The sequence below is a fragment of the Chionomys nivalis genome, chromosome 16, assembly GCF_950005125.1.
Source record: "Chionomys nivalis chromosome 16, mChiNiv1.1, whole genome shotgun sequence".
In the NCBI taxonomy this organism is placed as follows: Eukaryota; Metazoa; Chordata; class Mammalia; order Rodentia; family Cricetidae; genus Chionomys; species Chionomys nivalis.
In genome coordinates this window covers 59,354,978-59,382,154 of record NC_080101.1, presented here as the reverse complement: position 1 = coordinate 59,382,154, position 27,177 = coordinate 59,354,978, and the positions used below count along the sequence as shown (strand labels likewise).

General features: G+C 47.3%; 1 protein-coding gene across 5 annotated transcripts in view; it reads left to right on the top strand.

Annotated features, from left to right (window-relative positions):
* Positions 1-11,943: 11,943 nt before the first annotated feature.
* Positions 11,944-27,177, top strand: part of Tpd52 (tumor protein D52) — a 95,374-nt gene continuing 80,140 nt past the window's right edge. For 3 of the 5 annotated variants that reach the window (XM_057790292.1, XM_057790291.1, XM_057790290.1), the window contains exon 1: positions 11,944-12,277. In XM_057790292.1, coding sequence (XP_057646275.1) covers positions 12,259-12,277 — 19 coding nt within the window. In that variant the 5' untranslated portion in view covers positions 11,944-12,258. Of the gene's footprint in view, positions 12,278-12,355; positions 12,417-12,575; positions 12,596-27,177 lie in introns of those variants that run through there. The other 2 variants (XM_057790295.1, XM_057790294.1) reach the window with 2 other exon arrangements.

Here is a 27,177-nt window from a genome sequence, read left to right as displayed (position 1 = left end):
TAAACCTAATAAAGGCAATATACAGCAAGCCAACAGCCAACATCAAACTAAATTGAGAGAAACTCCCAGAGATCCCATTGAAATAAGGAACAAGACAAGGTTGTCCACTCTCTCTATATCTATTCAATATAGTTCTTGAAGTCATAACTAGAGCAGTAAGACAATAAAAGGAGATCAAGGGGACTGCAAATTAAAGAAGTCAAACTCTCACTATTTGCTGATGATATGATAGTTTACATAAGTGATCCCCAAAATTCTACCAAGGAACTTCTACAGAGTACACTCCTTACCTCCCTTGGCTAAAATGGAGGCCTCAGACGGTTTCTTGGAGAGAGCAGAGGGGATTTTTTTCCTGGCTCAGGATCGGTACTTGGAAGATAAGCTCATGTCTGCAATCGATTTCTTTGAAAGCTTGGTGTGGGGTTGATTCCCTGGGGAGGAAAGCTAAGCGGGAGGAGGAGATGTTCATTAGAGAGCCTTTGCTTTTATTCTGTTAGAAGCTTGGTGCAGGAAGAACATGGCTCCCGGTGTGTATTTGCTGCTTCAGGACAAAGTCCTTGAAAGGGCTTAACTATTGTCTTCTCTTTAGAAGGGAAGCTGGGCAAAAAAGGTGAAAGTGGCTGGGAGTGCAGGAGACTCACAGAGACATCCTCTGTGAGGATGAAGCCAGCCTGGTCTACAGAGTGAGTTCCGGCACAGCCAGGGTGAAATAGAGAGACTCTGTCTCATCACACACACACACACACACACACACACACACACACACACACATACACACACACACACTTTTATAATTTTTTAAAAAAATGCTGCAAGATTCCCGGCGGCAGTAGGCAGCAGAAATGCTGTAGGTCCCAAATGGTGGTAGTGGGCCATGTGGCGGCAGGCAGCAGGCTCTGGGAGCAGCCAGAGATGACTGCCTGTCCTGGAGCAGTGGCTGGTCCCAGGCAGGGAGACACATGGCAGGCAGGCAAAAGACAGAGACATGGATAGACACGACTTGCAGGGTGAGATTGAATATTTATTCATGGGGTTGTGGAGGGGAAGGGTGAAGGGGGAGAGAGAGAGAGAGAGAGAGAGAGAGAGAGAGAGAGAGAGAGAGAGAAGAGGAGAAAGAGACAGAGAAGGGGGGAAGTGGAAAAGTGGGGAGAGAGGCAGAAATGAAGCTGCCTCTCTGAGAAGAAGCTGGAAAAGAGAGCGAGCTCAGGCCAGAAGATCAGCCTGCCTCAGCGGATGGGGGAGGGAGTGGGCGTGGGTTGTCTCTTAAAGAGACAGAAAACCATAACACACACACACACACACACACACACACACACACAAAGCTCCTTAGGAAAGGCCTTAGCACTGGTATAAGTTATTCCCAGATGATGTCATAAGAACCCTCTGAGTAGGTTCTGGGTCCACTTCCTAATATCTATGTATGGGAACAGCCTACCCTTCCTCCCTCTCCCTCTCCCTCTCCCCTCCTCCTCTTTTTGAAGGAGGGCCTCATTCCCAGCATGCTAGGAAAACATACCTCTAGCCCTTCTCCATGTTCTCAACTGCAGTTTCCTTGTAAGATTTAGGTTTTATTCCCCTCCTCAGCACATCTTAGTCCCGTTCTGGCTTATACTGATACTATGATCTCAGAGAGTGCAGAGTCATGTCTAGGGCCTTCCTTCCTCCTCCAAGGCCTGGGAAGGTAAACAGCTAATGGCCCGCAGTGAAGTTCCGCTTTGAGATCTCTTCTCAACCACAGAGAGCCACCTTACTCAAGATCGCTTCCTGAGGGACCCTACTTCCTAGGGTGAGTCAACATTGGGGTGCAAGGCTGGACTCTTGCCTCAGTCCTCTCGTGTGCCAGTCATTCTTCCCTGGGCCTGATCCTGTTGGCTTCTCTTCCCAGGCTAGACCTCTATCATGCCTGTCAGGAATCTACACACAAATGTGTGTCTTACCTGCCCAGCCCAGGGGCCAGACGGTTTTGCATGTGAGAACCATATTATGGTAACTTTCTTCTCATTCTGGAAACAACAACGACAACAACAACATACACACACTTGTAATGGGAACTTCGAAATTCCCTCACTCACACCAAAAGCTGCCTTCCAAGAACATGGATGACTAGGAGAATTCACAGCATTTAACATCTTTTCAAATGTTTCTAACATTTTTTTCTTCCTTTGAAATAGTCAAGTACTATTTATAAGGATGAACTAAGTGGTAGTCCACACATTAATTCCGGCACTCGGGAGGCAGAGGCAGATGGGTCTCTGTGAGTTCGAGGCCAGCCTGGTCTACTACAAAGCAAGTTCCAGGACAACCAGGGCTACACAGAGAAATCTTGTCTGGAAAAACAAACAAACAAACAAAACAACAATGACAAAAGATAAACTAAAAGTTAATAAAGGGTAAATACCAGCAAACACTTCTTATTATGGTAAGATATGCATAAGATAACATTTTACCACTTAAATCAGTTTCCTTTTCTTTTCACGCAGGATTCCTTCTCCTTTAGCCTCCAGCACAGGCTGGCCTAGAACTCACTAAGTAGCCCTGGCTGGCCCCAAACTCACAGCAACTCTCCAGTCTCAACCTTACGAGTGATGGGGTGATGGGCATGTACTCCCATGTTCAGCTCATTCGGACCAAATTTATATTAATTTTTTTTTTTTTGAGGAAGGGTCTCATGACTCTCAGGCTGTTTCCCAGTTTGCTATATTGTCAAGGGCAACCTTGAATTTATGATTGCCCTACCTCTACCACCCAAGTGTGGGAAGTAGGCACGCAACTACCACACCCCTTCCTCTGTTTCTCCACTTGATCCTTTGCAGGATAATGGAGGAGAAGATCTTGCTGCTACAGCACAACAAAGTTAACGCCCCTGTAATATGAGTGTCCAGCTTGTCCTTCTTCTTGTGTATGGGAATTATGACTGAGTGCTTCATCCTAGCTGAGGCCCAGATTCAGAGAGAACAGGAGCATAGTTGATCTGATCTTCGCTTTGAGGCAACTGGCAGAAAAATATGAAGAATTTGGAAAAGACTTATATGTCTGTTACATCGACTTCAGGAAGGCATTTGATAGCATTTGGAGAAAAGGACTTTGGGAAACAATGAGGTTCTACAGGTATCCAGAGAAAATCATAAGAATACTAGAAAACACCTATAAGATCCCTTTGTATCAGTCAAGTCTGTGGAGAGCTAAGCGATCAGTTTAAGACAATCATGGGAGGGTTAGGGACGTGTCTTCTCACCACTACTCTTTAGTATATTCCTGGAATTAACAATAGCAACAGCCCTGGAGGATGAGGACATAGGTGTGCAGACAGGTGGTGTGCGAATCAATAACTTGCGTTTTGCCCACGATACAGCACTACTTGCTGAAAGTCCAACTGAGCTGCAGGCCATGGTGAATAGAGTGGTGGAAGTCAGTGAAAACCTTGGTGTGAAAGTAAACATCGAGAAGGCTGAGATACGATACAAGAGAAGGGTGCATAAGAATTTTAGCATTGTAATAAAGAGTCAGAACCTCAAGCAGTCAGCTTTGTCTATCTGGGAGGAAACCTCAGTTCAAAGGAGGGAACTATTTCAGACATCAAGAGGTGGATACGGATAGAAAAGGTTACATTCCAGACACTAGGAAAGGTTTGATCAGCAAGTGATGTAACACCAACAACAAAATTATGAGATGCGTGTCTTGAGCTGCCTTCTTTACAACTCGGAAACCTGGACAATGAAGTGCTCCTCAGAACAGCCGCCGAATGTGTTTAGACGGCATGTCCCAGGAAGATTCTAGGCGTCACACAGAGATAGGCTGTGCAGTGATGACATCAAGAAACATTCATCTACAGGATACGGAAGTAAACTGCAGGATACAGAAACGGTGCTTGAGATACGTCAACCATGTTATTGAGAATGAATGGCGGCAGATACCCGAAGATAGTATTGCTTGGAAGTTAGAAGAGTGCACGGGATGAGGCGAAGAGAAAGGCCCAAGACTGTGGAACCTTGGGTCTGACAATAACACAAGGATCTAGGGCTGCCCAGGACAGCAACAACTGGAGAAGCATCATAAACGGGCTGTCCATGCATGCTTAAGCCGTGGCATAAATGACTAGCATACCTGGTGTGTTGGAGCAAGGATCAAACCCAGGGCATGAGAATGCTGGGCAAGCATCTACCAACTAAGTGACACCATAGCTCTGGGACATGCGCACGTGCAGTCAGTAGCATTAGGAACCCACGGCCACTCATCACACTACCATCTCTGCCGCTCCCAACCAGCCTTTCCGAACCCGACTCCTAGTACAAATATCGATAACTTTTTTTTCTTAATTTTTAAAATTGATTACTTGGAAAATTTTTATTCCCAAAGAATTTCACATTATGCATCCCAATCCTGTTTATTTCCCTGTCACCTCCATATCTGTCCCTCACCCCCATAGGGTCCTCCCCAAAAGAAAATGAATTAAAAACAAAACAAACAAAACCCCACTTCTCTCCTCCATCTTTCCACCTCCCCAATACCTCTTCCTTCATCTTAGTGGCGTTGGGAGCTGTGGTGTGTCACACAGTAGACCCTTTTGTTCATGCCACGTACTTGCAGACGTTTCTTGTAATGGGTTATTGGTCTGTTCAAAGCCTCTGGCTTCTGGTACACCATTAACACTGGACCTCACCAAAACGTTTCCTGGAAATCCTGCCATTGCCCCAAGTCATGGAGATTCTGCAGCTCTATGGCTTCCTTCACACACTCTGGCAGGTCATGGATGGGGTAGATGTTTGGGCGGGACAACTCAAAGCCTTGGCTGTGGGTCTGGGTGGTTGATTTTGTCAGTCTGGGCTGCTGGAGCTGCCCCAGTCAGGCAAAGGGTGGAGCCAGCTCTCCCACACCTGTTGTGAGGGGACTTATCTTTCCAGAATTTGGGGCCAGCTCTCCTGCTTCAGTGGCAAGCTAGGAGCAGGGCTAGCTCTCTCAGAGGCAGCACAGGGCGGTGCTGACTTAGCACAGCCATTGGATTTCAACTCACATAGTTCCTATGGCCCCCTGTGTGTATTTTGGGCTACAGAGATTAGCACAGACCCCTGCTGCAGTAGGACCACATGGCCCTTGGCAGTAGCTTGGGCCATCTAGGCCCCATAGCATCACAAGCAACCCAGATCAGTATGGCCCTGGCAGCAGTATGGTCCTCGGATACCACCATGGTGTCAGGTGCCTGACCAGCAGACACCAGGTACCCAAAGGGTCCTGCTGGTAACAGAAGCCAAGGGCATCAAATAGACCTAGACAGCAGCTTGGGCCCAGATGTCATCATGGCCCTGGATGGCAGTGCAGATCACTCATCCTGGGCATGGGCCTGGTGAACACATAACTCTCAGACACCAACATGGTCTCCAGTGGTGGTCCAGACCCAGACACTGGGCATCTGTGTGGTCTTTGGAGGGAACGTGGGGCATGGATGTCAACATGGACTCTGACTGGAGTATGACTATGGGCCCAGACACAACTTTCAGCAACAACCCAGGACATCATGATGGACCCGGGTGGCAAGCAGATCACCCACGTCAGCCTGTTCCCCCACTGCCTTTGCTTCTTTAGTTCTGCCTCTTCCTACAGCACACAAACCAGTCCACATTTCTTTCTCTCCCATCTCTCCACCATATTTGCTCATCATAATGGTGTTTACCTTGTAGTGACAGGTGAGCTTGTGGATGTCCCCAGCCTGCCCAAGGCTGTGAGGACCCAGGCAGGCCTGTAGCTTTCACACACCTGGAAATATGGATAACTCTTGATATACCAATTTAACCTTGTGTACTTCATTCTCAAAAAGCTGAGTTGGGAGTAAGGAGAATGGATAGAAACCCAGGTGACTCTAGGACTTACCATTGTGCAAAATAATGACTCCTAAAGATAAAGTGTATGGACAGGACCTAGGGAGCCCAATGCCAGGGACATGCCTCCTCCAACAAGGCCACACTCCCTAATCCTTCCCAAACAATTCCAGTAACTGGGGACCAAGGGTTTCAATATATGAGCCTATGGGTATCTGTGAGGGCACACAGTTTTGAATCTGTTTCCATCTTGACTAAAGTGAGAGAGTTGAGACCTAGTCTTGCTCCTCAAGGACAAATAACAGGCTGTTTGGCCAAGGGTGTGGCTACTGGATGCCTTACTCCTCAAAGGCCAGTCAACAGGATGTTTGGCTTAGGGCACAGTTACCAGGTGTTTTGAGGTGTAACGAGGTATTTACTCTCACCTGTTATGTGTACCATGGAAGGCTTGCGGTTTTCCCTTTTGACTGCGGCACAGAAGGACAGTAAGTGATAAACTGCCCCCCCCCTTTTGTTACAGTCTTCACTGGAAGCCTCCTGACTCTATTTTCTGTCTCTTGTCTGTTTTTTTTTTTTTTCCTCAGTCCACATCCACACCCTCCTTCTCAGGAATACACAGCCAAGTTGGGCTGGAGCCAGCAGGTACCATTCTCATTCAAAAAAAACTGAAGAACCAAAGTTCTTCCATTTTGTCCTCTGCCTCCATCTTGTGTCTTATGTAAGCTATTTCCCATAAAACATTCCAGTCCTCAGAAATGGCTAGGGGCAAAAGTAACAGGGTAGCCACCTGGAGAGGACAGATGACTGCAAAATGTCCGCACACAAAGGTCAGTCAATAAGAAACTTGACAAGCAACAGGCGAGGTTCAAAAACAAAATTTCTGAAAAGTCCCTAGACACAAGCCAATCGGGATTGAACTCGTCACCTGCACTCTGCCAATGTAACTTTTCTGCGTTTTGCCTTTAAATAATGCCATCAAGAAGGGCAGGTTACCTCCTCTTGCTGCTATGCTGACAAGGTCCCTGTTGGTTTGTAATTGTGCATGCAATAAACCTTGCTTTGCATTTTGGTGAGTCAGTCTCCCTAGTGGTCTTTTGGGGTCCCCACAGAGTAGGCATAACAAACCCACAAATCCCTTGGTTTTCTTCTTTGCTTGCTATCTATCTGTAGGAGGAAGGCCGCTAATCAGTTCCCAGCCGCTCAGCCCCAAAATAATCACACAGAAACCATATTAATTAAATCACTGCTTGGCCCATTAGTTCCAGCTTCTTATTGGCTAACTTACATCTTAATTTAACCCATCTCCATTAATCTGTGTATTGCCATGTGGCTGTGGCTTACTGGCTAAAGTTCCTGCATCTAAATCCTGGCTTCTCTCTGACTCCACCCTTCTTTCTCCCAGGATTCAGTCCAGTCCTCCCTGCCTAGCTCTGCTCTGCCCCGCCCCCTGCTCTGCTATAGGCTCAAAGCAGTTCTTTATTCATTAATGGTAATCACAGCATACAGAGGGAAATCCCACATCATCTATCCATCCATCCATCCATCCATCCATCCATCCATCCATCCATCCATCCATCCATCTATCTATCTATCTATCTATCTATCTATCTATCTATCTATCTATCTATCTATGTGTATGTTTGTGAGATAGAGGGGTAGGGAGAAAGATAGAGGAAGAAGGTGATACAGCTAGAAAGAGGGGTGCTGACTTCCTTCCCATGTAGTCTGTCATTGGAACTTGTTATATAGCCAAGGAGATCCTTGAACTCTTAGTCCTCCCATTGCTACCTCCTGAGTGCTCGTACCATGCTTGGTTTCATCCTCCTGTTTTGAACTAATTTTTGTACCCACAGGCTCCTCATGGCAAGTCCTAAATTATATTATTATTATTATTGTTATTATTATTATTATTATTATTTTGGAAAATTTGTCCTGTAAGTGTGGTTCCTCTTGGCATTCTCCACTAGCAGCTTAGCATTTTGGCTGGCTCAGCTCTGTAAGATCAATTACCTGTACCCGGCTTTGTGCGCTCTCTTTGACCTTGTGGTTTTGTCTCCTTACTGTAATTTTAGTACCGATGGGGAGGAGTAAGCATGGATGGATGTTAGAAAGATACTTAAAGCCACTGAACTTTCCAAAGAGTGGATTTAATGGTATATAACTTCAATGTCAATAGAATAAATTTAAAACACTTTCCATACTTGGGGCTTTTGTCATAAAACATGACTACAGATTTTAGAGATGAGGAGCATGAGCCAGAGGAGCATCCATGAGAAACCCAGGACAGTAATGGTTTAAATCAGGGCCTTTAGTGCTGACTTGGCTATGTATCTGGCCTTGCAGCTTGCCTTTGAGCAGTAGCGTGCACGGCTGTTCAGCACTGACCCTGCACTTGCCGTTCTCTTGCCCTGTCTGTGCAGGAGGAACACTGATACTTAGGAAAGCTAACCTTTATCCCTGGACCAGTGAAATGGTTTGTAAGACGCTGACTCAAAGCCAGGTCTGGGAATGCAGCTCACTTGCAATATCCCTTGCCTGGCAAGAGCAACATCCTGGATTCAATTCCAAGCACTGAAACAAAAGAAGAAAAAATATTGTTAATTATATTATCATTGATTCTAAAATAGCCAACGATGTTTACACCCTTGGGCCATCTTCAAGCTGGATGGGAGAGCAAGAATCTGTGATAACAGCAATGGCTGAATGCTCAGGAGAAAAGGGGCTGTGTCTCCCCTGGGCTTCCTCCCCCTCCCCGCTCTCATAATGCAGCCTGATAAATACCCCGGATTCAGAGGAGCTGAACATGCAAGGGGGTTAAGTGGTCTATGGCTTTTCTTAACATAGCCCAGATCAATGCTGTGAGATCATTTCCTGTTACTACTCAGGGATTGCATGTCAGAATTCCATCAGGGCACATTCTTATTGTCTTTGTTTCATCGTCACTGTCTCTCCTACACTTACGAGGACGTGAGACAGCTATGGTAGTGTCCTAAGCTGTTCAGTATCAACTATGTGACACCAAATAGGCTTCTCTCCAAAGTTGATCTTGATGTCTTGGGCCTCTTAACGTCTCAGCCCTTTGAACTGTGACAGTCTGAGCAGGGAAGGCCAGTCTCTCTCCTGGACAGTGACAACTTCCCCACCTGTGCTCTGCTGTGCTGCTATCTGACCAGCCAGCCAGTCAGGGTCGCCCTGGAGCTGCCGCACTCAGCAAATAAAGACAGAGAATGCCTCAGATGGTGGCTGAGGAGTGGACAAATGTTTTCAGGAAACACGATAGGGGGTATCCTAACACTAACATACACCACAAACACGATAGGGGGTATACTAACACGAACATAAACCACAAACACGATAGGGGTTATACTAACACTAAAATAAGCCAAGAAACTTATTATTTACTTGAAATTCAAATTGAAATTAGTGCCCTTTATTTTATCTGGAGACTCTAGGTCCAGGCTACTGGGAGGCCACAGGACTGGGCCCTGGCTTTAGAAAGTGAGTTTCAGTGCCTCTCTTGGGGGAAGCAGGCCTTATTTCAAAACAGAGGCCTCTATTCTTACCTGTATCCTCTCTATAAATCATGACCCCTCCACGGGCAGGTATCTCTGAAATATCTTATCTTGGCAGGCCTGCATGCATTATTGGGGTTTTTGGCCTCTTTCCCAGGATAAGCTTTGTGATGACCACGCTGGTCTGGAAGTGTGACCAAGGGGCAGCTGATGCTCTAATGCAGGCATAAGGAAAGAACCAGAGACAGTCAGGGCCTCTATTGGTTCCTGCAGTGGTTTGAATAAAATGGCCCCCATAGGTGCATAGGGAATGTCACTATTAGGAGGTGTGGCCTTGTTGGAGTAGGTGTGACTTTGTTGGAGGAAACGGTAAATGTGGCAGGCTTTGGGGTCTCAGATGCTCAAGTCGCAGCCAATGTGGCAGTTCACTGCCACAGATCACATGGGACTCACAGCTCCTTCTCTAGCACCATGTCTGCCCGCATGCTGCCATGCTTCCGGCCGTGATGATAGTGGACTGGACCTCTGAACGGTAAGCCAGTCCCAGTTAAATGTTTTCTTTATAAGTTTTGCTGTGGTCATGGTGTCTCTTCACAGCAATAAAAACCCTAACTTAGACAGCATCCTTGCCCCAAACTTCAGGGGTGTCATGGCAGAAAGCATCCAGATGTCTCTATACTTTGTATGATTTCTGATGGCTTTCAGGTTGGGGAGGTATGCATGATGAGGGCAGAGTACCAAATTTTCATGTGCATAATGTTTTTTTGTTTTTTTGTTTTTTTTTTGTTTGTTTAGTGGCAGGGAACTGTGCCTGTCAAACCCACCTTACCTAACTGAGCATCCGTACTGGAAGTCTATCACTTCTTCCCTAGTCTTCAAGTCTTATATTTGTTTCAGTTAAAGTTTTGAAAAAAAAAAAACACTACTGTTTCTTGTAGAGACTTCAGCAATGGACTAGTTTATAAAGAATCTACCTGGATACTGTAGCGCATGTTTCTAGTTTGGGAGATAATATATTCGAGGCCAGCCTAGGTCACACCAGAAGCCTGATGTGGTACACAGTTGTAACCCAGGGCTTCATGCGTGCTAGGGAAGCTCCCCCAGCTAAGCGGCCTCTCCCGCTCCTTGTCTCTGCTTCTGAGACAGGATCTCATGGAGCCCAGGCTGACTTCTAAGTCTTTATGTATCCAAATGTGAACACGACCTTCTAATCTTATTGCCTCCATTTCCCAGCTACCAAGACTATAGGTGTGGCACCACCATGCCAGGCTTACAGAATAGGTTGCAAAATGCCCTGGTGTATCAGGGTTGCACTTGAGCCATGTAACAGGAGCCGAAATAATAATGATTTTACAAAGCAGGCATTGATCTTTCTTTGGTAGAAGGCAGGTCTACATAACCAGATCCATTCTGCCTTTGTCTCTGCCAGCCATCCTTGGCTTCCTTCCTTCTAGTTACACTGTGCTCATTGCTCCTGTAAGTAAAGTGGAAAATAATTCTCTCTCTCTCTCTCTCTCTCTCTCTCTCTCTCTCTCTCTCTCTCGTAGCCCTTGGTAGCCCAGGTTGACTCCAAATTTGTGGTCCTCCTCCTTCTTCTTCCCTAATGCTGAAATTATTCTTTTACATGCAGCCAAGAAGGGATCTCTGTCCCTTTCTTTAAATAGTTTCTTGGAGCCTGTCTTAGCTTGGATTTCTATTGCTGTGCAACACCATAACCAAAAAGCAAGCTGGGGAGGAAAGGGTTTATTTGTCTTTCACTTGAGCATTGTTGTTCATCGCTGAAGCAATACAGAATAGGAACTCAGACGGGGCAGGATCCCAGAAGGAGCAGCGGAACAAAGGCCATGGAGAGCAGCTGCTTATTGCCTTGCTCATCTAACCTTAGAGAACAGAGGACCAGCAGCTCAGGGATGGTACCACTCAACATGGGCAGGGCCTTCCCCCATTGGTCACTAAATGAGAAAAGGCCTTACAGCTGCATCTCAAGGAAGCATTTTCTCAGCTGAGGTTCTTTCCTCACTAGCTTGTGCCAAGTTGACACACAGAGCCCCAACGAGGCCAACCTTGCTTATTCCTGGAGAGCTATCTCCAGCTACAAGGTCTTGCCTGGGCAGTATTTCAGCTGTGCGACACGCGGGTTCCCAAACAGGAAGAAAAACGAGAACATTTACATACACGAATGAGTATGTAAATTCTTCAAGAGATGAGGGATAAGGCAAGCGTTCTTTTTAAAATCTGAGACAGGGTCTTGCATCTTGTTATATAGTCCGTGCTAGTCTCAAATGTACCATCCTCGAGCATGCTACGCCTACACCTTTAAGACTAAACTACACTCCCAGACATATGTAGTTCAAATTCGTTTTCATATTATAGTATTTCCTTCCATGCCAAATTTACCTTAATGTTGATATATACATATACATACATTCATACACACACATATAAACACTTCGACAGTAATAAGAATTTACTCTGAATCAAGTATGGCTATGGTTCAAGAACACTAAGTCACCCAAATGACTCGTTCCACCTTGCAAACAGTGTTTTCCGTTCCAGCAGGTGCACAGGGGCGGAGAAAGGGGCAGTCGCGAGACCAGAGGACTGGGAGGAAACTTTCGGCGTCGCAAACTTGCGAGCGAAGTGCAAACGCCACCGACTCGCAGCTGCTTGCCCGGCCTCGGAGTCCCCGTTCCTTCCCTTTTCAGCCCCTCCCTGGCCTTTTCCGACCTTCAGGACTCCTGCCCGGCGCCGCCGCCCGCGCCGACGTGGCGGAGCGCACAGGTCGCGGTCAGGTGGTCGGTGACGCCCGGGACCGGCTCCCGGGAGGGCGGCGCCAACGCCCGGGGTGGGGACTGCGCGGCGGCCGCGGGCGGAGCGCGGAGCGGCGCGGAGGAGCGCGGCGGGCGGAGCGCCGGGAGCGAGGTGGCACAGACATGGACCGCGGCGAGCAAGGTAGGCTGTGGCAGGGTCCCGGCGACCGCGCGGAGCCTCGGAGCGGCGTCTGGGCGACCCCGACCCGGCACGCTTCGGTGGCCGAGCCTGGGAGCCCCTCACGAGCGCGGAGCGGGCAAAGGGGCCTCTTCGCTGGAGCGTGAGTGTGAGCGAGTGTGCTCCGGCGTGCTCGAGCGAGTGTGCGCAATCGCGTGCGAGTGTACCGGGGAGAAGGGGAGCGAGAGCCGGCGGAGGTGCTTGTACACGCGCTGGGAGGACCACTCAGGCGGCGCGCTGGCCTCAGGGTCACCGCCATATCCTGGAAGTGATGGGGTTCAGGTGGGACCATGACTTGAGAAGACTTCCTACCTACCAGTTAGGATTCTCGGTGGTCTTTGAGCCCATGGCCACAGTGTTTGGATGTAGATATTCGTCGTACTAGGAGTCCCGAAACAGTAGAGTGCTGCTTGTCTGCTTGGTTGGGGGAAGGGAGCGTTCATGGTCTGGATCTTAGTGGCCAGGTGAATCTTAGAGATTCCGTGCACCACGGCTTTCTATTTTCTTCCTAAGACAGCAACTCAAGAGAAATCGCCAGGAATAGAATCGTAATGGGGATGTGGCCAGAGTAGGTTGTGGGTTTCGATTGAAATATTGACTCCAATGAAGAGCGCTGCTGTGAAACTGGTATGGGTGACGGTTTACAAATGCTAAAGAAAATACTCGGTGTTTACGAAGTGGGTTTAGGAATCGTTCCTGTTGTGTGCCCCGGTAGGACACTTCATTTTGTGCTTACTTGCCGCCGGTGTTTGCCTTTGGTATGAGTTTCAAGAATGAGTTATTAAAAATATAAATAAAACCATATTTTACTTGTACTGTATTCTATTTACGATTAATTTGTAAGGTAGCATTTTAACCCTAGTAACCCCCCATTCTTCTAAGTTCACACTGTGTGTGCTTATAAACCTGACGTTCAATATGTTATATGCTCGTGAGCTTGTTACTCATGCACACAAACTGTCTAGATTTTTGGCTTTTGGGGGTTGTGTTTCCTTTTTGAGCCTGTGCGGTTGACTGAATTAACAAAGTAACTTGACCTTTATGGGTCAAAGAGTTAGAAAGTTTGTCTGTATTAGAAACCTCCAGGACACCTTTATAAACCAGTATTATTTCATGTGACTTTTCATGCGAACTGTCTGGGTAATACATATGTGCGTGATTGGTTTGTGTGTTCCATGCGAGTCTGTGTATGTGTTTTCGCAGTGCCACGTTTAACATACTGATGTTTTTCAGTAACAGCTTGCTACTTTGAAGTGCGCCAAAGTGCTGTTTTGTTTAGGTATCTGGGCGACTCGCAATGGACTGCGTGTTTTCGTCTAGCAGCTGCCTCAGCCGGTTAATGCACTGTGTGGTTCATGGGATTTTAAGTTCCTAATTCTAGGCATTGTGAGGAGAGTCATCATAATGTTCAAGTGTTTCCTGTGTGTGACATAGTTACTTGTTTTGCTGTCATGGTTTTCAGCTGGACACCCTGCCCCTTTGGAGAGTGTGGGGGGAAGGCCAGTTGCCTTATTCTTGCCAGGAATTTCCCTAAACCTTTGTGACAGGCCGCCTGCCCTCAGCTGGACTCCAGGGAATGTAAGTACTCAGCAAGGCTTGTTGATGCTTTGGATTGAAAGTGCCTGTGTGGCTGCCTCCAGCTGCCACCCTCTGTCTCCCTAGTTCCCTTTTCGGTCTCTTTGTTTCCTGCTCTTTTTTTTTTTTTTTTTTTCCTACTTCCTTTTCTCTGTGATAAGGCTGTGTTAAGCAGGCCAGATAACTTTACCTGTAAGGACCTTTGAACTGGCAGTGCTGGTGGGTCTGCCCTGAAGGAGTGTGCATGCAATTCGCGAAGGGCTGGCCGTGAGATGTGTGGTTTTAAATCTGGTGCCCACCAGCATCATCCCAGTGTTGACTGGGATGGACTGTAGCAAACTGTGATTGTGGCCTTATTTAATTGTAAGGTCATTGTTTTTCGTCCCCAGAGTATTTCAATCTAAACTGTAAAGTCTTTGGACTTAATCCCTCCTCCCCCACCCCCGAAGTCCCAGCCTCCGCCAGCCTCCATCTTTGGAGGCCCCTCCCCTGTGCCCCTGGAACCTTGATCCCCTTCCCCAGGAAAGTTCAAGACCACTCCCATGGGTTAGGGTTATTTAAACTACTCACCAGAAAATAAACAGGTGTTTTTCCCTTTTTCTCTGGTGGTCACGTTGGCGACATCTCGTTCCCTCAGGGCCACCCGGGAGTGCAGGTGTCTAATTAAATCTGGACATCTTTTAATCTGGTCTGACTTGGCTTGATTGTGATTATTTTGTTTCAGCAGAGAGCTCACAGTTAGAAAATATTCCTAAAACTTTCCTTCCTTTTTTATTTTGTTTTGTTTGAGACAGTTTCTACGTGTAGCTGCCCTGGCTGTCCTGGAACTTGCTTTGTAGACCAGACTGGCCTTGAACTCCTAGAGATCCACCTTCCTTTACCTCCCGAGTGCTGGGACTAAAGGACTTAAGTTAAATGTCCCCTTCTTGTCTTACATGAACTCTCTTGAGAAGGCCTTAGATTTCCTTGTATGATGCTGGTGCCATATATTTTGCTACTGATCTTTTTTTGTTGTTGTTTTGTTCAAGACAGGGTTTCTCTGTAACTTTGGGGCCTGTCCTGAAACTAGCTCTTATAGACCAGGCTGGCCTCGAACTCACAGAGATCAGCCTGCCTCTGCTGCCCAAATGCTGAAATTAAAGGACTGTGCCACCACCGCTGGCTGCTACTAATCCCCTTAACAGACCTATAAGCTTAAAATAAACAAATTTCCGTCATGTTCTTTAATACTTTGTAGTATATGCCCAGGTTACTTTTCTACTTTTTGTTTAGACGTTGGGTACCATGCTTTCTTTCTATTGCAAGGGATCTCAAAAATACCTTCTTTGCATACTGCTCTCCACGCATGCTCAGGCGTTAGCTGGGCAGAGAACTTAACGTGGATGGTGTTTCCTACACTGCACCGCTGTGCCACTTGCTTACTGGAGCATGCCTGTGTGACAACAAAGCCCTCCTGTCTCCTTTACTGAATAAATATTTATATGCAAGGACTCCCTTATGTCAGTAAGAACCTGAGTGCTGTGATAGGATGACAGCCGTAGTCCATCTCCTGAGCATGGTGTTCCTGTCAGGGATACTGTGACGGCTGTAGCCCATCTCTTGAGCATGGTGATCCTGTCAGGGATACTGTGACGGCTGTAGCCCATCTCTTGAGCATGGTGATCCTGTCAGGGATACTGTGACAGCCGTAGCCCATCTCCTGAGCATGGTGATCCTGTCAGGGATACTGTGTGTGACAGCCGTAGTCCATCTCTTGAGCATGGTGATCCTGTCAGGGATACTGTGACAGCCGTAGTCCATCTCCTGAGCATGGTGATCCTGTCAGTGATACTGTGACAGCCGTAGCCCATCTGAGCATGGTGATCCTGTCAGGGATACTGTGACAGCCGTAGCCCCTCTCCTGAGCATGGTGATCCTGTCAGTGATACTGTGAGATCAGTAGCCCATCTCCTGAGCATGGTGATCCTGTCAGTGATACTGTAGCAGCCATAGCCCATCTCCTGAGCATGGTGATCCTGTCAGGGATACTGTGACGGCTGTAGCCCATCTCTTGAGCATGGTGATCCTGTCAGGGATACTGTGTGTGACAGCCGTAGCCCATCTCTTGAGCATGGTGATCCTGTCAGGGATACTGTGACGGCTGTAGCCCATCTCCTGAGCATGGTGATCCTGTCAGGGATACTGTGACGGCTGTAGCCCATCTCTTGAGCATGGTGATCCTGTCAGGGATACTGTGACAGCCGTAGCCCATCTCTTGAGCATGGTGATCCTGTCAGGGATACTGTGTGTGACAGCCGTAGTCCATCTCCTGAGCATGGTGTTCCTGTCAGTGGAATAGTATTTAAAGGGAAAAAGGAATGGTTACCAGAGCCAGAAACCCGAGGAGAGAAGAGGCAGAGGGGAAGAACAATGGAATGATGTGTTGTTCTTTAACCATCTAGCCTTAGAGATAGCTCAGATCTGGGATGTCACTTATTTGAGAGTAAAGTAGGTGTAGAGAAGAATGGATAACCCAAAGGGTCTCCTCGGGTGACATCAGGAGCGATCTGCCCAGGTTATTGCTCAGCACCCTCCGTTCCCATATGGTCTGCATGGATCTTCGTTAGGGTTCCTTCACTTTCTGCTTGTATTTTTTTGTGACAGCCTGCCTGACCATCCCAAGGGGGAAAGCTGAGTAGTGGGAGTGGTTGAGGTCTTTTAGCAGATTCTCTAAACAGAATAATCTGTGTGACACACCCACCGGCAGAGCAGAACAAAGCCACGCCCAGTCCCCCTGGTCCTTGTGAGGAGCCCTTTGCTGCAGCCTAAGCTCATATTAAACCCTCTTGGGGTTAATTTGCTGCTTTCCCTGTTGACTGTTGTAAAATCTCTTTTGAGACCCCCACAGACTTTAAAGTGGCTGGGCACCAGCTGCAAAGATACCGTAGTTTAAAGAAGAGATCAAAGGATTTGTTGGTTGATTGGTGGTTTGATCCAGCAGGATCTTGCTAGGTAGCCAAGGCTGGCCTAGAACTTTCAGTCTTTCTGACTGTGTGCAGGGGGTCAGAGGTGGAGGCCACTGTGGCCTGGTGATTCAGGGCACCTAAGTTGTTAATGAAAATTGAAAAAAAAAACAACACCAACATTAAGCTCTAAAAATATGTGGTTTTTTTGAGGGGGGTTAAAATAATTTATTTTAGAAAAATTAGAAACGGGGAGGAATAGAAAGAAAATAAAATTTGTTTTTGTTTTGCTGGGGCTGCTGGATGAACCTGGGCCTGGGGATTGAACCCAGGTAAGGGCTCAGATGGTGAGCCATGTGTCCAGCAGCTTCATTGTTGTATGTGTGTGTGTTCAGAGGCCAGGGAAAAACAAGTGGTTTTATCTCTCTCCACCTTATTTCTTCGGATAAAGTTGCCCACTGAGCCTGAAGCTCAACATTTTAGCCAGGCTGGTGAGCTTCTGGAATTTTCTGTCTCTGTCCCTACTGATGGGGTCACAGGCATTGATAGTGACCTTGTTTTTCACATGGGTGCTGTTTTTTTATTTTTGTTTTTCAAGGCAGGGTTTCTCTGTGTAGCCCAGGCTATCCTGGAACTTGCTCTATAGACCAGGCAGGCTACTACTTCAGAGATCTTTCTGCCTCTGCTTCTGAGTGCTGGGATTCACTGCCATCCAGTATGTACTGGGGTTTTGAACTCAGTTCCTTATGGAGAACAAGCACTTTTGCCAATTAAGCCATTTCCTTACTATTTATTTGTTTTAAAAGACGTCTCTTCCAGTTCTAGGCTGACCTTAAACTCCTGTCCTCTTGCCTCTGCCTCCCAAATACTGTTGTTCCTCTGGAGACAAGGCCACACATGCGCAGAAAATACAGTCTCCAAGTGGACTACAAACCCCAAAATGCCCAGAGCCCTTTAAAAATGGGCGTTCCAACCCCCCCTCTCTCCTCTCTCTTCTCTCGCGCTCTCCCCTCCTCTTTCCCTTTCGTCTCTTCACTCCCGTTCCTTGTATGTTACCCTCCCCCATTAAAGTTTACCCACGTGGGACCCCGCGTGTCTTGTCTCTCCTTCCCCAACCCCGCGCGTCTCGTGTCTCCCCCTCCCGAACAACACCCCCCCCCCCCCCCCCCGCATAAAAAATAATAACATTGGTGCCGTGACTCGGATAGTTTTATTTTTAAGGCCATTTGGACATGCCTGCTCATACGTATATTATGTCTAAGTTAGGCAATATTTAACTTGTTTCTCATTAATAGGCATTTAAATGTCATGTATGGAAAAACTTCTCTTTATGTAGACCAGGTTGTCCTTGATCTCGTGGAGATCCTCCTGCATTTGTCTTCTAAGTGCTGGGGTTAAACGCTTGTGGTATGACCAGGCTGTAAAAAGGTTTGTTAGCATTTGGACTTCCCTTCCTTACCTCCGTTTCTTTGCCTCTGGTTTGGAGAGGGCTTTCATGGGAGCATTATCTCATTTCAGGATGGAAAGATGGGGCCAGAATGCCCTCCTGCACCTACTGCTGCTCATTTTGTTTAGCCCAGAACAATCAGTAACTTGGTTTGAATGAGAATGATTCCCATAGGCTCATGTATTAAATACCTAGTCCCTATACTGTTGGGGAGGGGTTTAGGAGGTGTGGCCTTGTGGGAGGAGGTGTGGTCTTTTGGGAGGAGGTGTGGCCTTGTGGGAGGAGGTGTGGCACTGGAGTGGGCGCTGAGATTTCAAAAGCCCTGCCAGGCCCAGTCTCTCCCTCATCCTCCCTCTCTTCCCCCTTCCCCCTTTTCTCCTTCTTTCTCTCCCTCTCTCCCTCATCCTCCATGTCCCTCCCCCGCCCCTTGCTCCTGCCTGTGGATCAGGCTCATGCGCCATGCCTGCCAGCCAAGCGTCCTTACTTTATAAGGTGCCTTGGTCATGGTGTCTCTTCACAGCAGTAGAACGGTAACTTGACAGCCGGAGGAAGCCTGTCTTGGCATGCCGTGTCCTGAGCTGGGATTTTCCTGCCGGAGCAAACTGCAGCAAATACACGTTGTGTGCATCATGCCTGTGGGAAGAATTCTTAGAAGAGTGTGACTGTTCACTTTTGATTGTGCCAAGTCCTCCTCCATGGGAAGTGCCAGTTATCCCACTGGCATGTGTGAACGTCTGCTTCCCCACACCATGTGGTCCGTATTCTTGCACATTTCCAGCTTTGCTTATCTCACAAAAGAACGATGACTCATTCCCCACCCTTACCACCGCACCTCTATCCCCCTCCCTATTCTCACCAAGTAGCCCGTATTGGCCTCGTTTGTGGTAAGCTTGCTGCCGTAGCCCTCAGACGTGAACCTCTCCACCTTTTTCTGACAGGAACGTGTATCCGTGTCTTTGGATGTGCTCGACATTTATATTTCATTTTCGGTAAAGCGTGAAACTGTCGTCATTGCCAGTTTCCCCATGGTACTGTCCTCATTTCCCTGTCTTGTTTTGCGAGGTGCTGCCTCTTGTCCATGAGATGAGGTGGTGTTTGCTTTTTGTAGCTTGCAGTCCCTTCTTTGACTTCATGGTGATTGTTTTTCCCAAGCAGAAACACTAAGCAATTGTCTTTTCATTTATAGCTTCTAGCTTATGAATCATTCCTAGAAATGCCTTCTTCACTTAGACTTTATGGTTTTTTTTGTTGTTGTTGTTTTTTGAGACAGGGTTTCTCTGTGGCTTTGGAGCCTGTCCTGGAACTAGCTCTGTAGACCAGGCTGGTCTCGAACTCACAGAGATCCGCCTGCCTCTGCCTCCCGAGTGCTGGGATTAAAGGCATGCGCCACCACCGCCTGGCATGGACTTTATGTTTTGATGGTTTTATTTTTTACATTTGAATCTTCCATCTGGAGTTTATTGTAATCAGAATCGTGAGGTTAGAATTTCAGCACCTCAACCTCCCCCCAATACAATTCTCTGCCCAGGCACCCAACACCATTGCCTGCCCAGGGGTTTCCCCCTCCTATTCCAAACACCACTGTAGCAGACACTAAACTCTTGCCTGTTTTTTTCTCCTTGATTTGCATGCTCACCGAGAGCAGCTGACTTCACAGGATGTCCACAGGCTGTGGGAGGCGCAGCTCCCTCACTGATGTTTCCTTTCCTTTCCCTTGCTGTCCGAGTTTCTTCTTTACCATTCCTGCCAGATTTTATTTCCAAATGAAATTTCAGTGAACCTCGCAGTGAACTGAAAAGAAATGCCACCAGTTTATCCTGTTTTCTTGACTGTAGAAACCGGTTTGCTTTCACCTCATTCCCTTTCCTTGCCTTTTTCCCTTCCCCTCCTTCCCTCTCACTCTTCCTCCCTCCCCCATCTCTTTCCCTGTCTCTCTTACTATGGAGCTCAGGGTGGTCTTGATCTCATGGTCCTGTTGAGTACTAGGGTTACAGGCATGCTGTCGCATACAACAGCTTAGTCTCTGTGTGTGTGTTTAAATTGATTACCTTCAGTAGTGTTTGTCAGAATCATACCGTGTGTATAAGTTGTTTTGGATGCTATTAGATTATAGGACATTTACCACAGTTTAAAAAGAATGATGGTTTTATGCTTCACTGTGGTATGGGTAGAAATGGAGTCCTCCATCAGGTGGCTGTGTGCCATTGTCTCCTCTTCTAAGAGTTAACCCAGTTGGGTTGATCTAGCATCTGACCAAGGAACCACTCCTCACTAAGGTAGTTCACCTTAAGCTATCAAAGAGGTAGGAGGACTAATTACCCCTTAATAAGATGATGTGCTTTTCCTTCCCCAATTCCAGGCTTTTCTGCTGTTGCCCCTGGTCCCATCCAGTGTTCCCTGGGGTCTGTTTGCTTCCCGAGTCCAAGCACAGAAGGTCATAACTTCTGCCTTCCTTCTCTTCTCCCTCTTTCTTTGGCGCACTGGCTAGAACCTAATTTTTTTTTTAAATGTTACTTTGGGACTTTTCACTCTTTCTTTAATGCTCCCTACCTTCATTTGGTTGTTCCTTTGCCAATGTGGCTGATGGCCATGATGGCTTAACCAGAACATCGTGGCTTTGCCAGAACATCATGACTTAACCAAAACATCATGGTTTGCTTTCTCTCGTTGCTTCATCTTCCTTCACGGACAGCTGCTGAGATCTACCACTTGCCTGCCATGGGGTTTTCTTGGAAACTCCAGTAAGAGAGACGTCTTAAATTCTTGTATTAATGAGAGTAAGAGCCCCAAGAAGTGACCCTGATTTCCTTAGTGTCATGTGATGACCGTGAAGGGACTCCCAGAAATTATTGGTGACACTGTCATTGGTATGTTGACATTGATGTCTCTCCTCTTTATTGGCTGTTATTTTTTTTATTATAAATAATGCTGTAAGAGAAGTTGCCAACTTAACTAACGAGATTTAGTATTAAGAGTAAAGCCTTTAGGTGACATTTTAGGCACATTGTATTCCTCCAAGTGGCCTTTGATACTTCTTTCTTAGAGTCTGTCTTCTGGCTTCAAATGCTTTCATAATCAGTACTAAAACAGTGGGTTTAGCTATTCGTTTGTGAGCTATACCTTAGCTCACAAACACTGCTTCATGTTGCAGATAAATGCAAATTCAGGTTTTAAAGTTGCATATAAAAGACTGAGAACTCAATGGCTCACGTGTCCCCTGCTGCATCCTGAGGCTGTTGGAGCCAGTGTGGACGAGCATGGAAAGTATGGCCCAGTCAGTAGGGCGAGAAAAGGAAAGAAAGTGGTTTATCCAGCCTGCTAGAGTCTGACCTCAGCTAGAAAGGAGATGTCCCTGGAACACCTCTCCATACTCATCGTGGGTGTTTGCCAGAGGCAGTTCACAAGTGTGAGCCACATCACACACTTGCTGAGTCGAGAGAATGCTAGTGTGAACAGAGTCAGGCGGGAGTCGACAGTAAAGGCTAAGAATCAGGGAGAGAGACTGGCTTAGCCGGGAGGCAGGAATATATGTCCTAATATGCTCCTAGCTTTCTATAAACCACAGGAAATGTGCTTTGTAAATAGAAGAGATAGGCACTTTCCTTCTGCAGTGTTTGTAAAAATGCTATGTGTGCATAAAGTAGACGGCACTGGTTAAGTTTTTATTCAGCAGAGGATAATTGGGCATGGTGCCATGTCATTGCTTTAATAAACCAAGTTCTTTGATATTTCAGTGTTACTAATGTCTTCTCAGCCTAAGATACATGGGAGGTCTTGGTACTGTTTATTTATTTATTTACATCTCAGGCTGTTCTGGACCTGCATGTAGACAAGGATGACCTTGAACTTCTGATCTTCCTGCCTCCCCTTTTCAAGTACTAGCATTATAGGTGCATGACGCTGAACTTGATTTCCGTAGTGCTGGAGACCAAATCCAGAGCCTCGTGTGCTGGGCAACATCCACAGAGCCACACCCCAGGCCCCTCATTGCGTTCTAGAATAGTTTCTTTGAACGTGGTTGTGAAGGACATAGGGCCTGTTTCTCTTGACCAGGAAAAAGGAAAACACTTTGCCCTTGTGGAGCATTTATCAAAGGGATGCCCGCTTTGCCGCTACTGGTACACAGGGTGTGTCGAGTGTATTGTCCCTCCTGCTGTGGAAGATAGTCTAAAACCATCTGTCCTAGTTAGAATTTTATTGCTGCCAGAAGACACCATGACCACACCAACTCTTGTAAAGGGAAAACATTTAGTTGGGGCTGACTTAACAGTTTAGTCCATTATCGCCGTGGCAGGAAGCTTGGAGGCAGGCAGGTAAACATGGTGCTGGAGAGGGAGCCCAGAGTCCTACATCTGGCTCCACAGGCAACAGGAGGTGACCGTGAGTCACTAAACCTGGCTTGAGCTTCTGAGACCTCAGAGTCCACCCCCAAGGACACTCTTCTCCAATGAAGCCACACCCACTTCGATGAGGCCATGCCTCCTAATAGTGACTCTCCTTGTGAACCTATGGGGGGCATTTTCTTTTCTTTTTTTTTTCCTTTTTTTTCTTTTTTTCAAGATAGGGTTTCTCTGTATCTTTGGAGCCTGTCCTGGAACTAGATCTTGTAGTTGGTCTTAAACTCACAGAGATCTACCTGCCTCCACCTCCCAAGTACTGGGATTAAAGGCGTGCACCACCACTGCCTGGTTATGGGGGCCATTTTCATCCAAACCACCACATCATCCACCTAGTAGATGCCCAGACATTCAGCTAGCACTTTGTATGTTGTTTTGGTAGTGTTTGATTTATAAATACACTAATAATATGGAACAGTTGTAACAGTGAAGCTTACAGAGTGCTTCTGTCTGGGACGTTTGTCTGCCTGTTGTTTTGAGATCCCAGGCTGGTCTAGAACCCACAAAAGTCCTCAGGCTCACTCCTCTAAGTACTGGGGTCACAAGTGTGAGCTGTCATGTGTAGCTTACTATTTCCAGAGCATGGTTTTTCCTGAGCTCCAAGAACCGAGGAGAACAAACCCACAACTCTCAGTGATTGGCATCAGAACCCCAGGTGTGATGCCCACGAGAGTTCCGCTGTTTGCTGTTTCTGGGTCTCTCAGCACTACTGCCGATTTCATCTGCTTGTGAGGGTATAGGCAGCTGTCACAGCTTCCCCAGATTTACTCTGCTGACTGTGGAGAGCCCACAAAACCACTGCTCTCCCTAAACTTATGGTTTCTAAGAAAATGACATTGAATCAAACACCAGTTTTGTTTTGCTTTCATGATTGCTGAGCAGGACACAGCACACTCTTTAGAAATATTTTCCTCACGGTTAATTAAAATGAAATTGGAATCTGAAGGTGCAGAGGAACGAAGTCTCGGGCCTGCCTCCCATCTGTGGGTTGTTTGGAGTCCTTTTAGTGTGACGACATTTCTGGAGCGTTCTGGAGTGCTTTCTGTGTGCTGGGCTTCATACTAAATGCATTGAGGTTCCTTTTTTTTAAACTCTATTTTTAATTTTTTAGACTCGTGGGGGCAGGCGCTAGTGGTGACGCTGCTTTATCGAATGAGTTCTGCAGAGCACAGTGCTTGGCATAGACCTATCTGGGCTTCTGATCAGTGGTGTCAGGCTAAGACGTACATTGTCCAACTTAACATCATCTAGAAGCCACTCGTGTCCCTTTTCCCTTGAAGGGCAGTAGTGTAGTGAAGTGGGCTGTGAGCTGCGTTCTAGCCACATGGCTCGCGGGCCGCCTGGCTAGCTTATGCCCCGAAATAATTACACGGAAACTGTATTCTTTTAAACACTGATTGGCCCATTAGCTCTAGCCTCTTACTGGCTAATTCTCACATCTTGATTAACCCATTTCTAATAATCTGTGTAGCACCATTACCGGGAAGGATCTTAACCTGCGTCCATCTTAGAGAGGAGAGCTATAGCGTCTGTCTGAGGCATTCTGTTCTGTCTACTCGACCCACCTAAGGGCTGGCCTATGAAAGGCCAAGGCAGTTTCTTTATTAACCAATAAAATTAACACATTGACAAATGACCCTCCTCCATCATTGTAGCATCACTGTAGAGTGTAGAAGGTGGCCTGTATGTCTGTCTGTCCTCTCGCTTCAGAGTTAATTGTAAGTGTTGAGAGCAAAGCATGCTGGGTATGAAATCACATCTTGATTCCAGATTTCCTGTGACCTTTTCTGGTTCTGAGACATTGGATAAGTCAGCTTACCCCTCTGACACTGAGAATGCCCCAAGTGCTTGTGAAAATTAGGTGAACATCTGAGTAGCTACAGGTATTGCTGATCCTGAAGCGGCAAGTTAGATGACTGTGGAGAACTTGAACTCAATGGCTCCCAATGCAGATCAAATGTCATTGATTTAGAGACACTTCTATGTGGTGACCACCCGCAGGCTCGGGTGTAGGCGGCTGTCTCCTCTGTCGGCTTGGGACTCCCGCCTTGCCCTATCCTGCTAAGCCCCTGGCTGAAACAGATTTATTCGTTAACCAATAAAAACAGCACATAGACAGAAGGACATTCCACACCACAGGAGCAGTCTGGACTGACAGACAATGGAAGTGGGTGATCGGAAAGCCACCTACCTGCCAGGGAGGAAGCCAGCAACTTCTGGTTCACAGAGGAGATCTCAAAGTAGTCATTCTCCGAACCTGGACTTGCAGGGTGCGCGGGCCTGGACGTTTGCATAGTCATCTCCATTCATGTGTTGGTGTCCCAGTGTGTGGTGGCATTTGGAGGGGAGGACTTCAGGAGGTCATTTAGCCATGAAGGTTGGACTCATGAATAGGGCTAATGCCTCTCTCTCCCTCCCTCTCCCTCCCTCCCTCCCTCCCTCCCTCCCTCCCTCCCTCCCTCTCTCTCTCTCTCTCTCTCTCTCTCTCTCCCCCTCTGTCTGTGTGTGTGTGCATGGAGGTTGGAGATCAATGTTGGTTTTTTTGAGACAAGGTCTCTAATTGGCATGAATTCTCCAGATAGGCTCGGCTGACTGCCAAGGAGCCCCAGTGGTCTGCCTCCCCAGCTGGGATTACAAACACAAGCTACCTTGGCTGTTTATTTTTAACAACAACCCTCCCCCCCAAACCATGGGTTCTGAGTATCGAACTTGGCACAGTGCTGGCACACAAGTACTGTTTGAGGCATCCCCACAGCCCAGTTAGTGACTTTTTAGGGGAGAGACAGGACAGGGATGATCTCTCTGTCTACCACATGAAGATGCAGCAAAAACAATCTGTGAACCAGAAATAACAGCTTCCACTGGGCTCTCTGTCTGGTGCCACCTCCGTTTTGGACTTCAGTCAGGAGCTGTGAGAAATCAGTGTCATTGAAGCCACTCTGCTGTGTGAACGGCTTGAGCTGGTGAAGACCAAGTATGGTAGGAGTGAGTGGTGCGAGAGAGAGGGAGGAAGAGCGTTCGTGGGGAAGACTCAGAACACAAAGACAGAGTTTGGAAGCCCCAGAAATGGCCTTGCCTGCAGGTGCGTTGACCCTGGGGAGCATGAAGAGCCTTGTGACTGAGGGTTAGGAATTGGGGTTAAGAAATGTCACTTGGTGGTTGAGTAGACCGTGCAGAAGTCAGATAGGGCGAGTCTCTGTGATCCAGGCCAGAGTTGAGAAGGCTGTGGAGTATGGGTGTGTTGGGTTCCTGGGAGGCCTACAGGACAGTAAGTCAGATGTCTAGAGACTGAGGTGAAAATCTGAGAGAAAAGAACAGTTCATACTGGATGTGGAAGAGCTGTGGTGGACAACACAGAAGGACTAGACTTCAGGAAGGAGGTAATGCGTTTATGGAGAGCCGTTTGTGTTTGAGTCTGTTCCCATTGCCCAGGCTGTGAGGCCCACTCTCCCGCAAACCTAGCTGAGGCACTAACGGGATGGCCATAGGTCCACTGCGCTCTGCTGTGTTCAGACTAGGGCGCGGGAGAGACTGGGGTTAAGTTCATCTAGAGCCCCGCCTCTCAGGTCGGGGTGGGACTTGTTAGAAGACTCCAATGCTGGGTTCCTTGGATACCTGTTTGTTGGCCATGTCTCTGCATGTGGCCCTGGGGTGCCTAAGTGTCCGACGTACTTACTCAGCGCTTCTCAGAAGGAGTCCTTGGAAGGGCAGGCACGAGCTGTGTGGCTTTTTATAGTCTTGCTTTGTAAGTCGCACGTTGTCATTTCCACCTCATTCCAGTAGTTAGAACTGCGTTGCCAAGTCCAGCCTGGGCTCAAGGAGAGAGAAAGCAGACAGACCTCATCTCTGGTGGGGAAGAGTGTCAGTGAGTGTGCGCGTTTGTTTTAAAACCACCACCTCTTAATGTGACATCTGTGTAGATGTGTTCAAAGGTGAGGCATTCCTAAGAGAAAGGTGGGCCGAATGTCTAAGTTGAGGACACCTAAACTTTGTATGACAACCATGGAAAAACTAAAGAAAGAGAGGAGGAGGCCGGGACTGTGACCCTTCCAGGTGTGAGTTAAGAGATAGGTAGGCTTCCGAAATCTGTGGAGATGCAGGTAGGGTGAGGTGAACAAGAAGAGACTGGCCCCGATGATAAGTGCTTGTGGGAGATAGTGAGGGGAGATTCCTAGGATGTTGAGAACGAGGCTGAGGAGATTGGGGAGGTAGATAGAGGCGGAGCGTGTGGGGATGGGGAAGGGAGGCAGCCGAAAAGGAATGCTCTTTTTGGAAGAGTCCAGGGGCGTTTGAACAGAACTTTTGAGTTAAGTTTTAGTGCCTTGTTGTCCTGCATTGAGTGGTGAGGATGAGAGAAGTCTGGCCTTTGCAGGTGTTTGTAAAATGAGTAGAAATCAGATACAAAGGGGAATAACCAGATTTTCTATGCAGCAGGGGCCCGATTTTAGTTAAGATGGCTTTTCATGCAAAGTGTGTTTTCATGGTGATATTATAGAGTTTGAC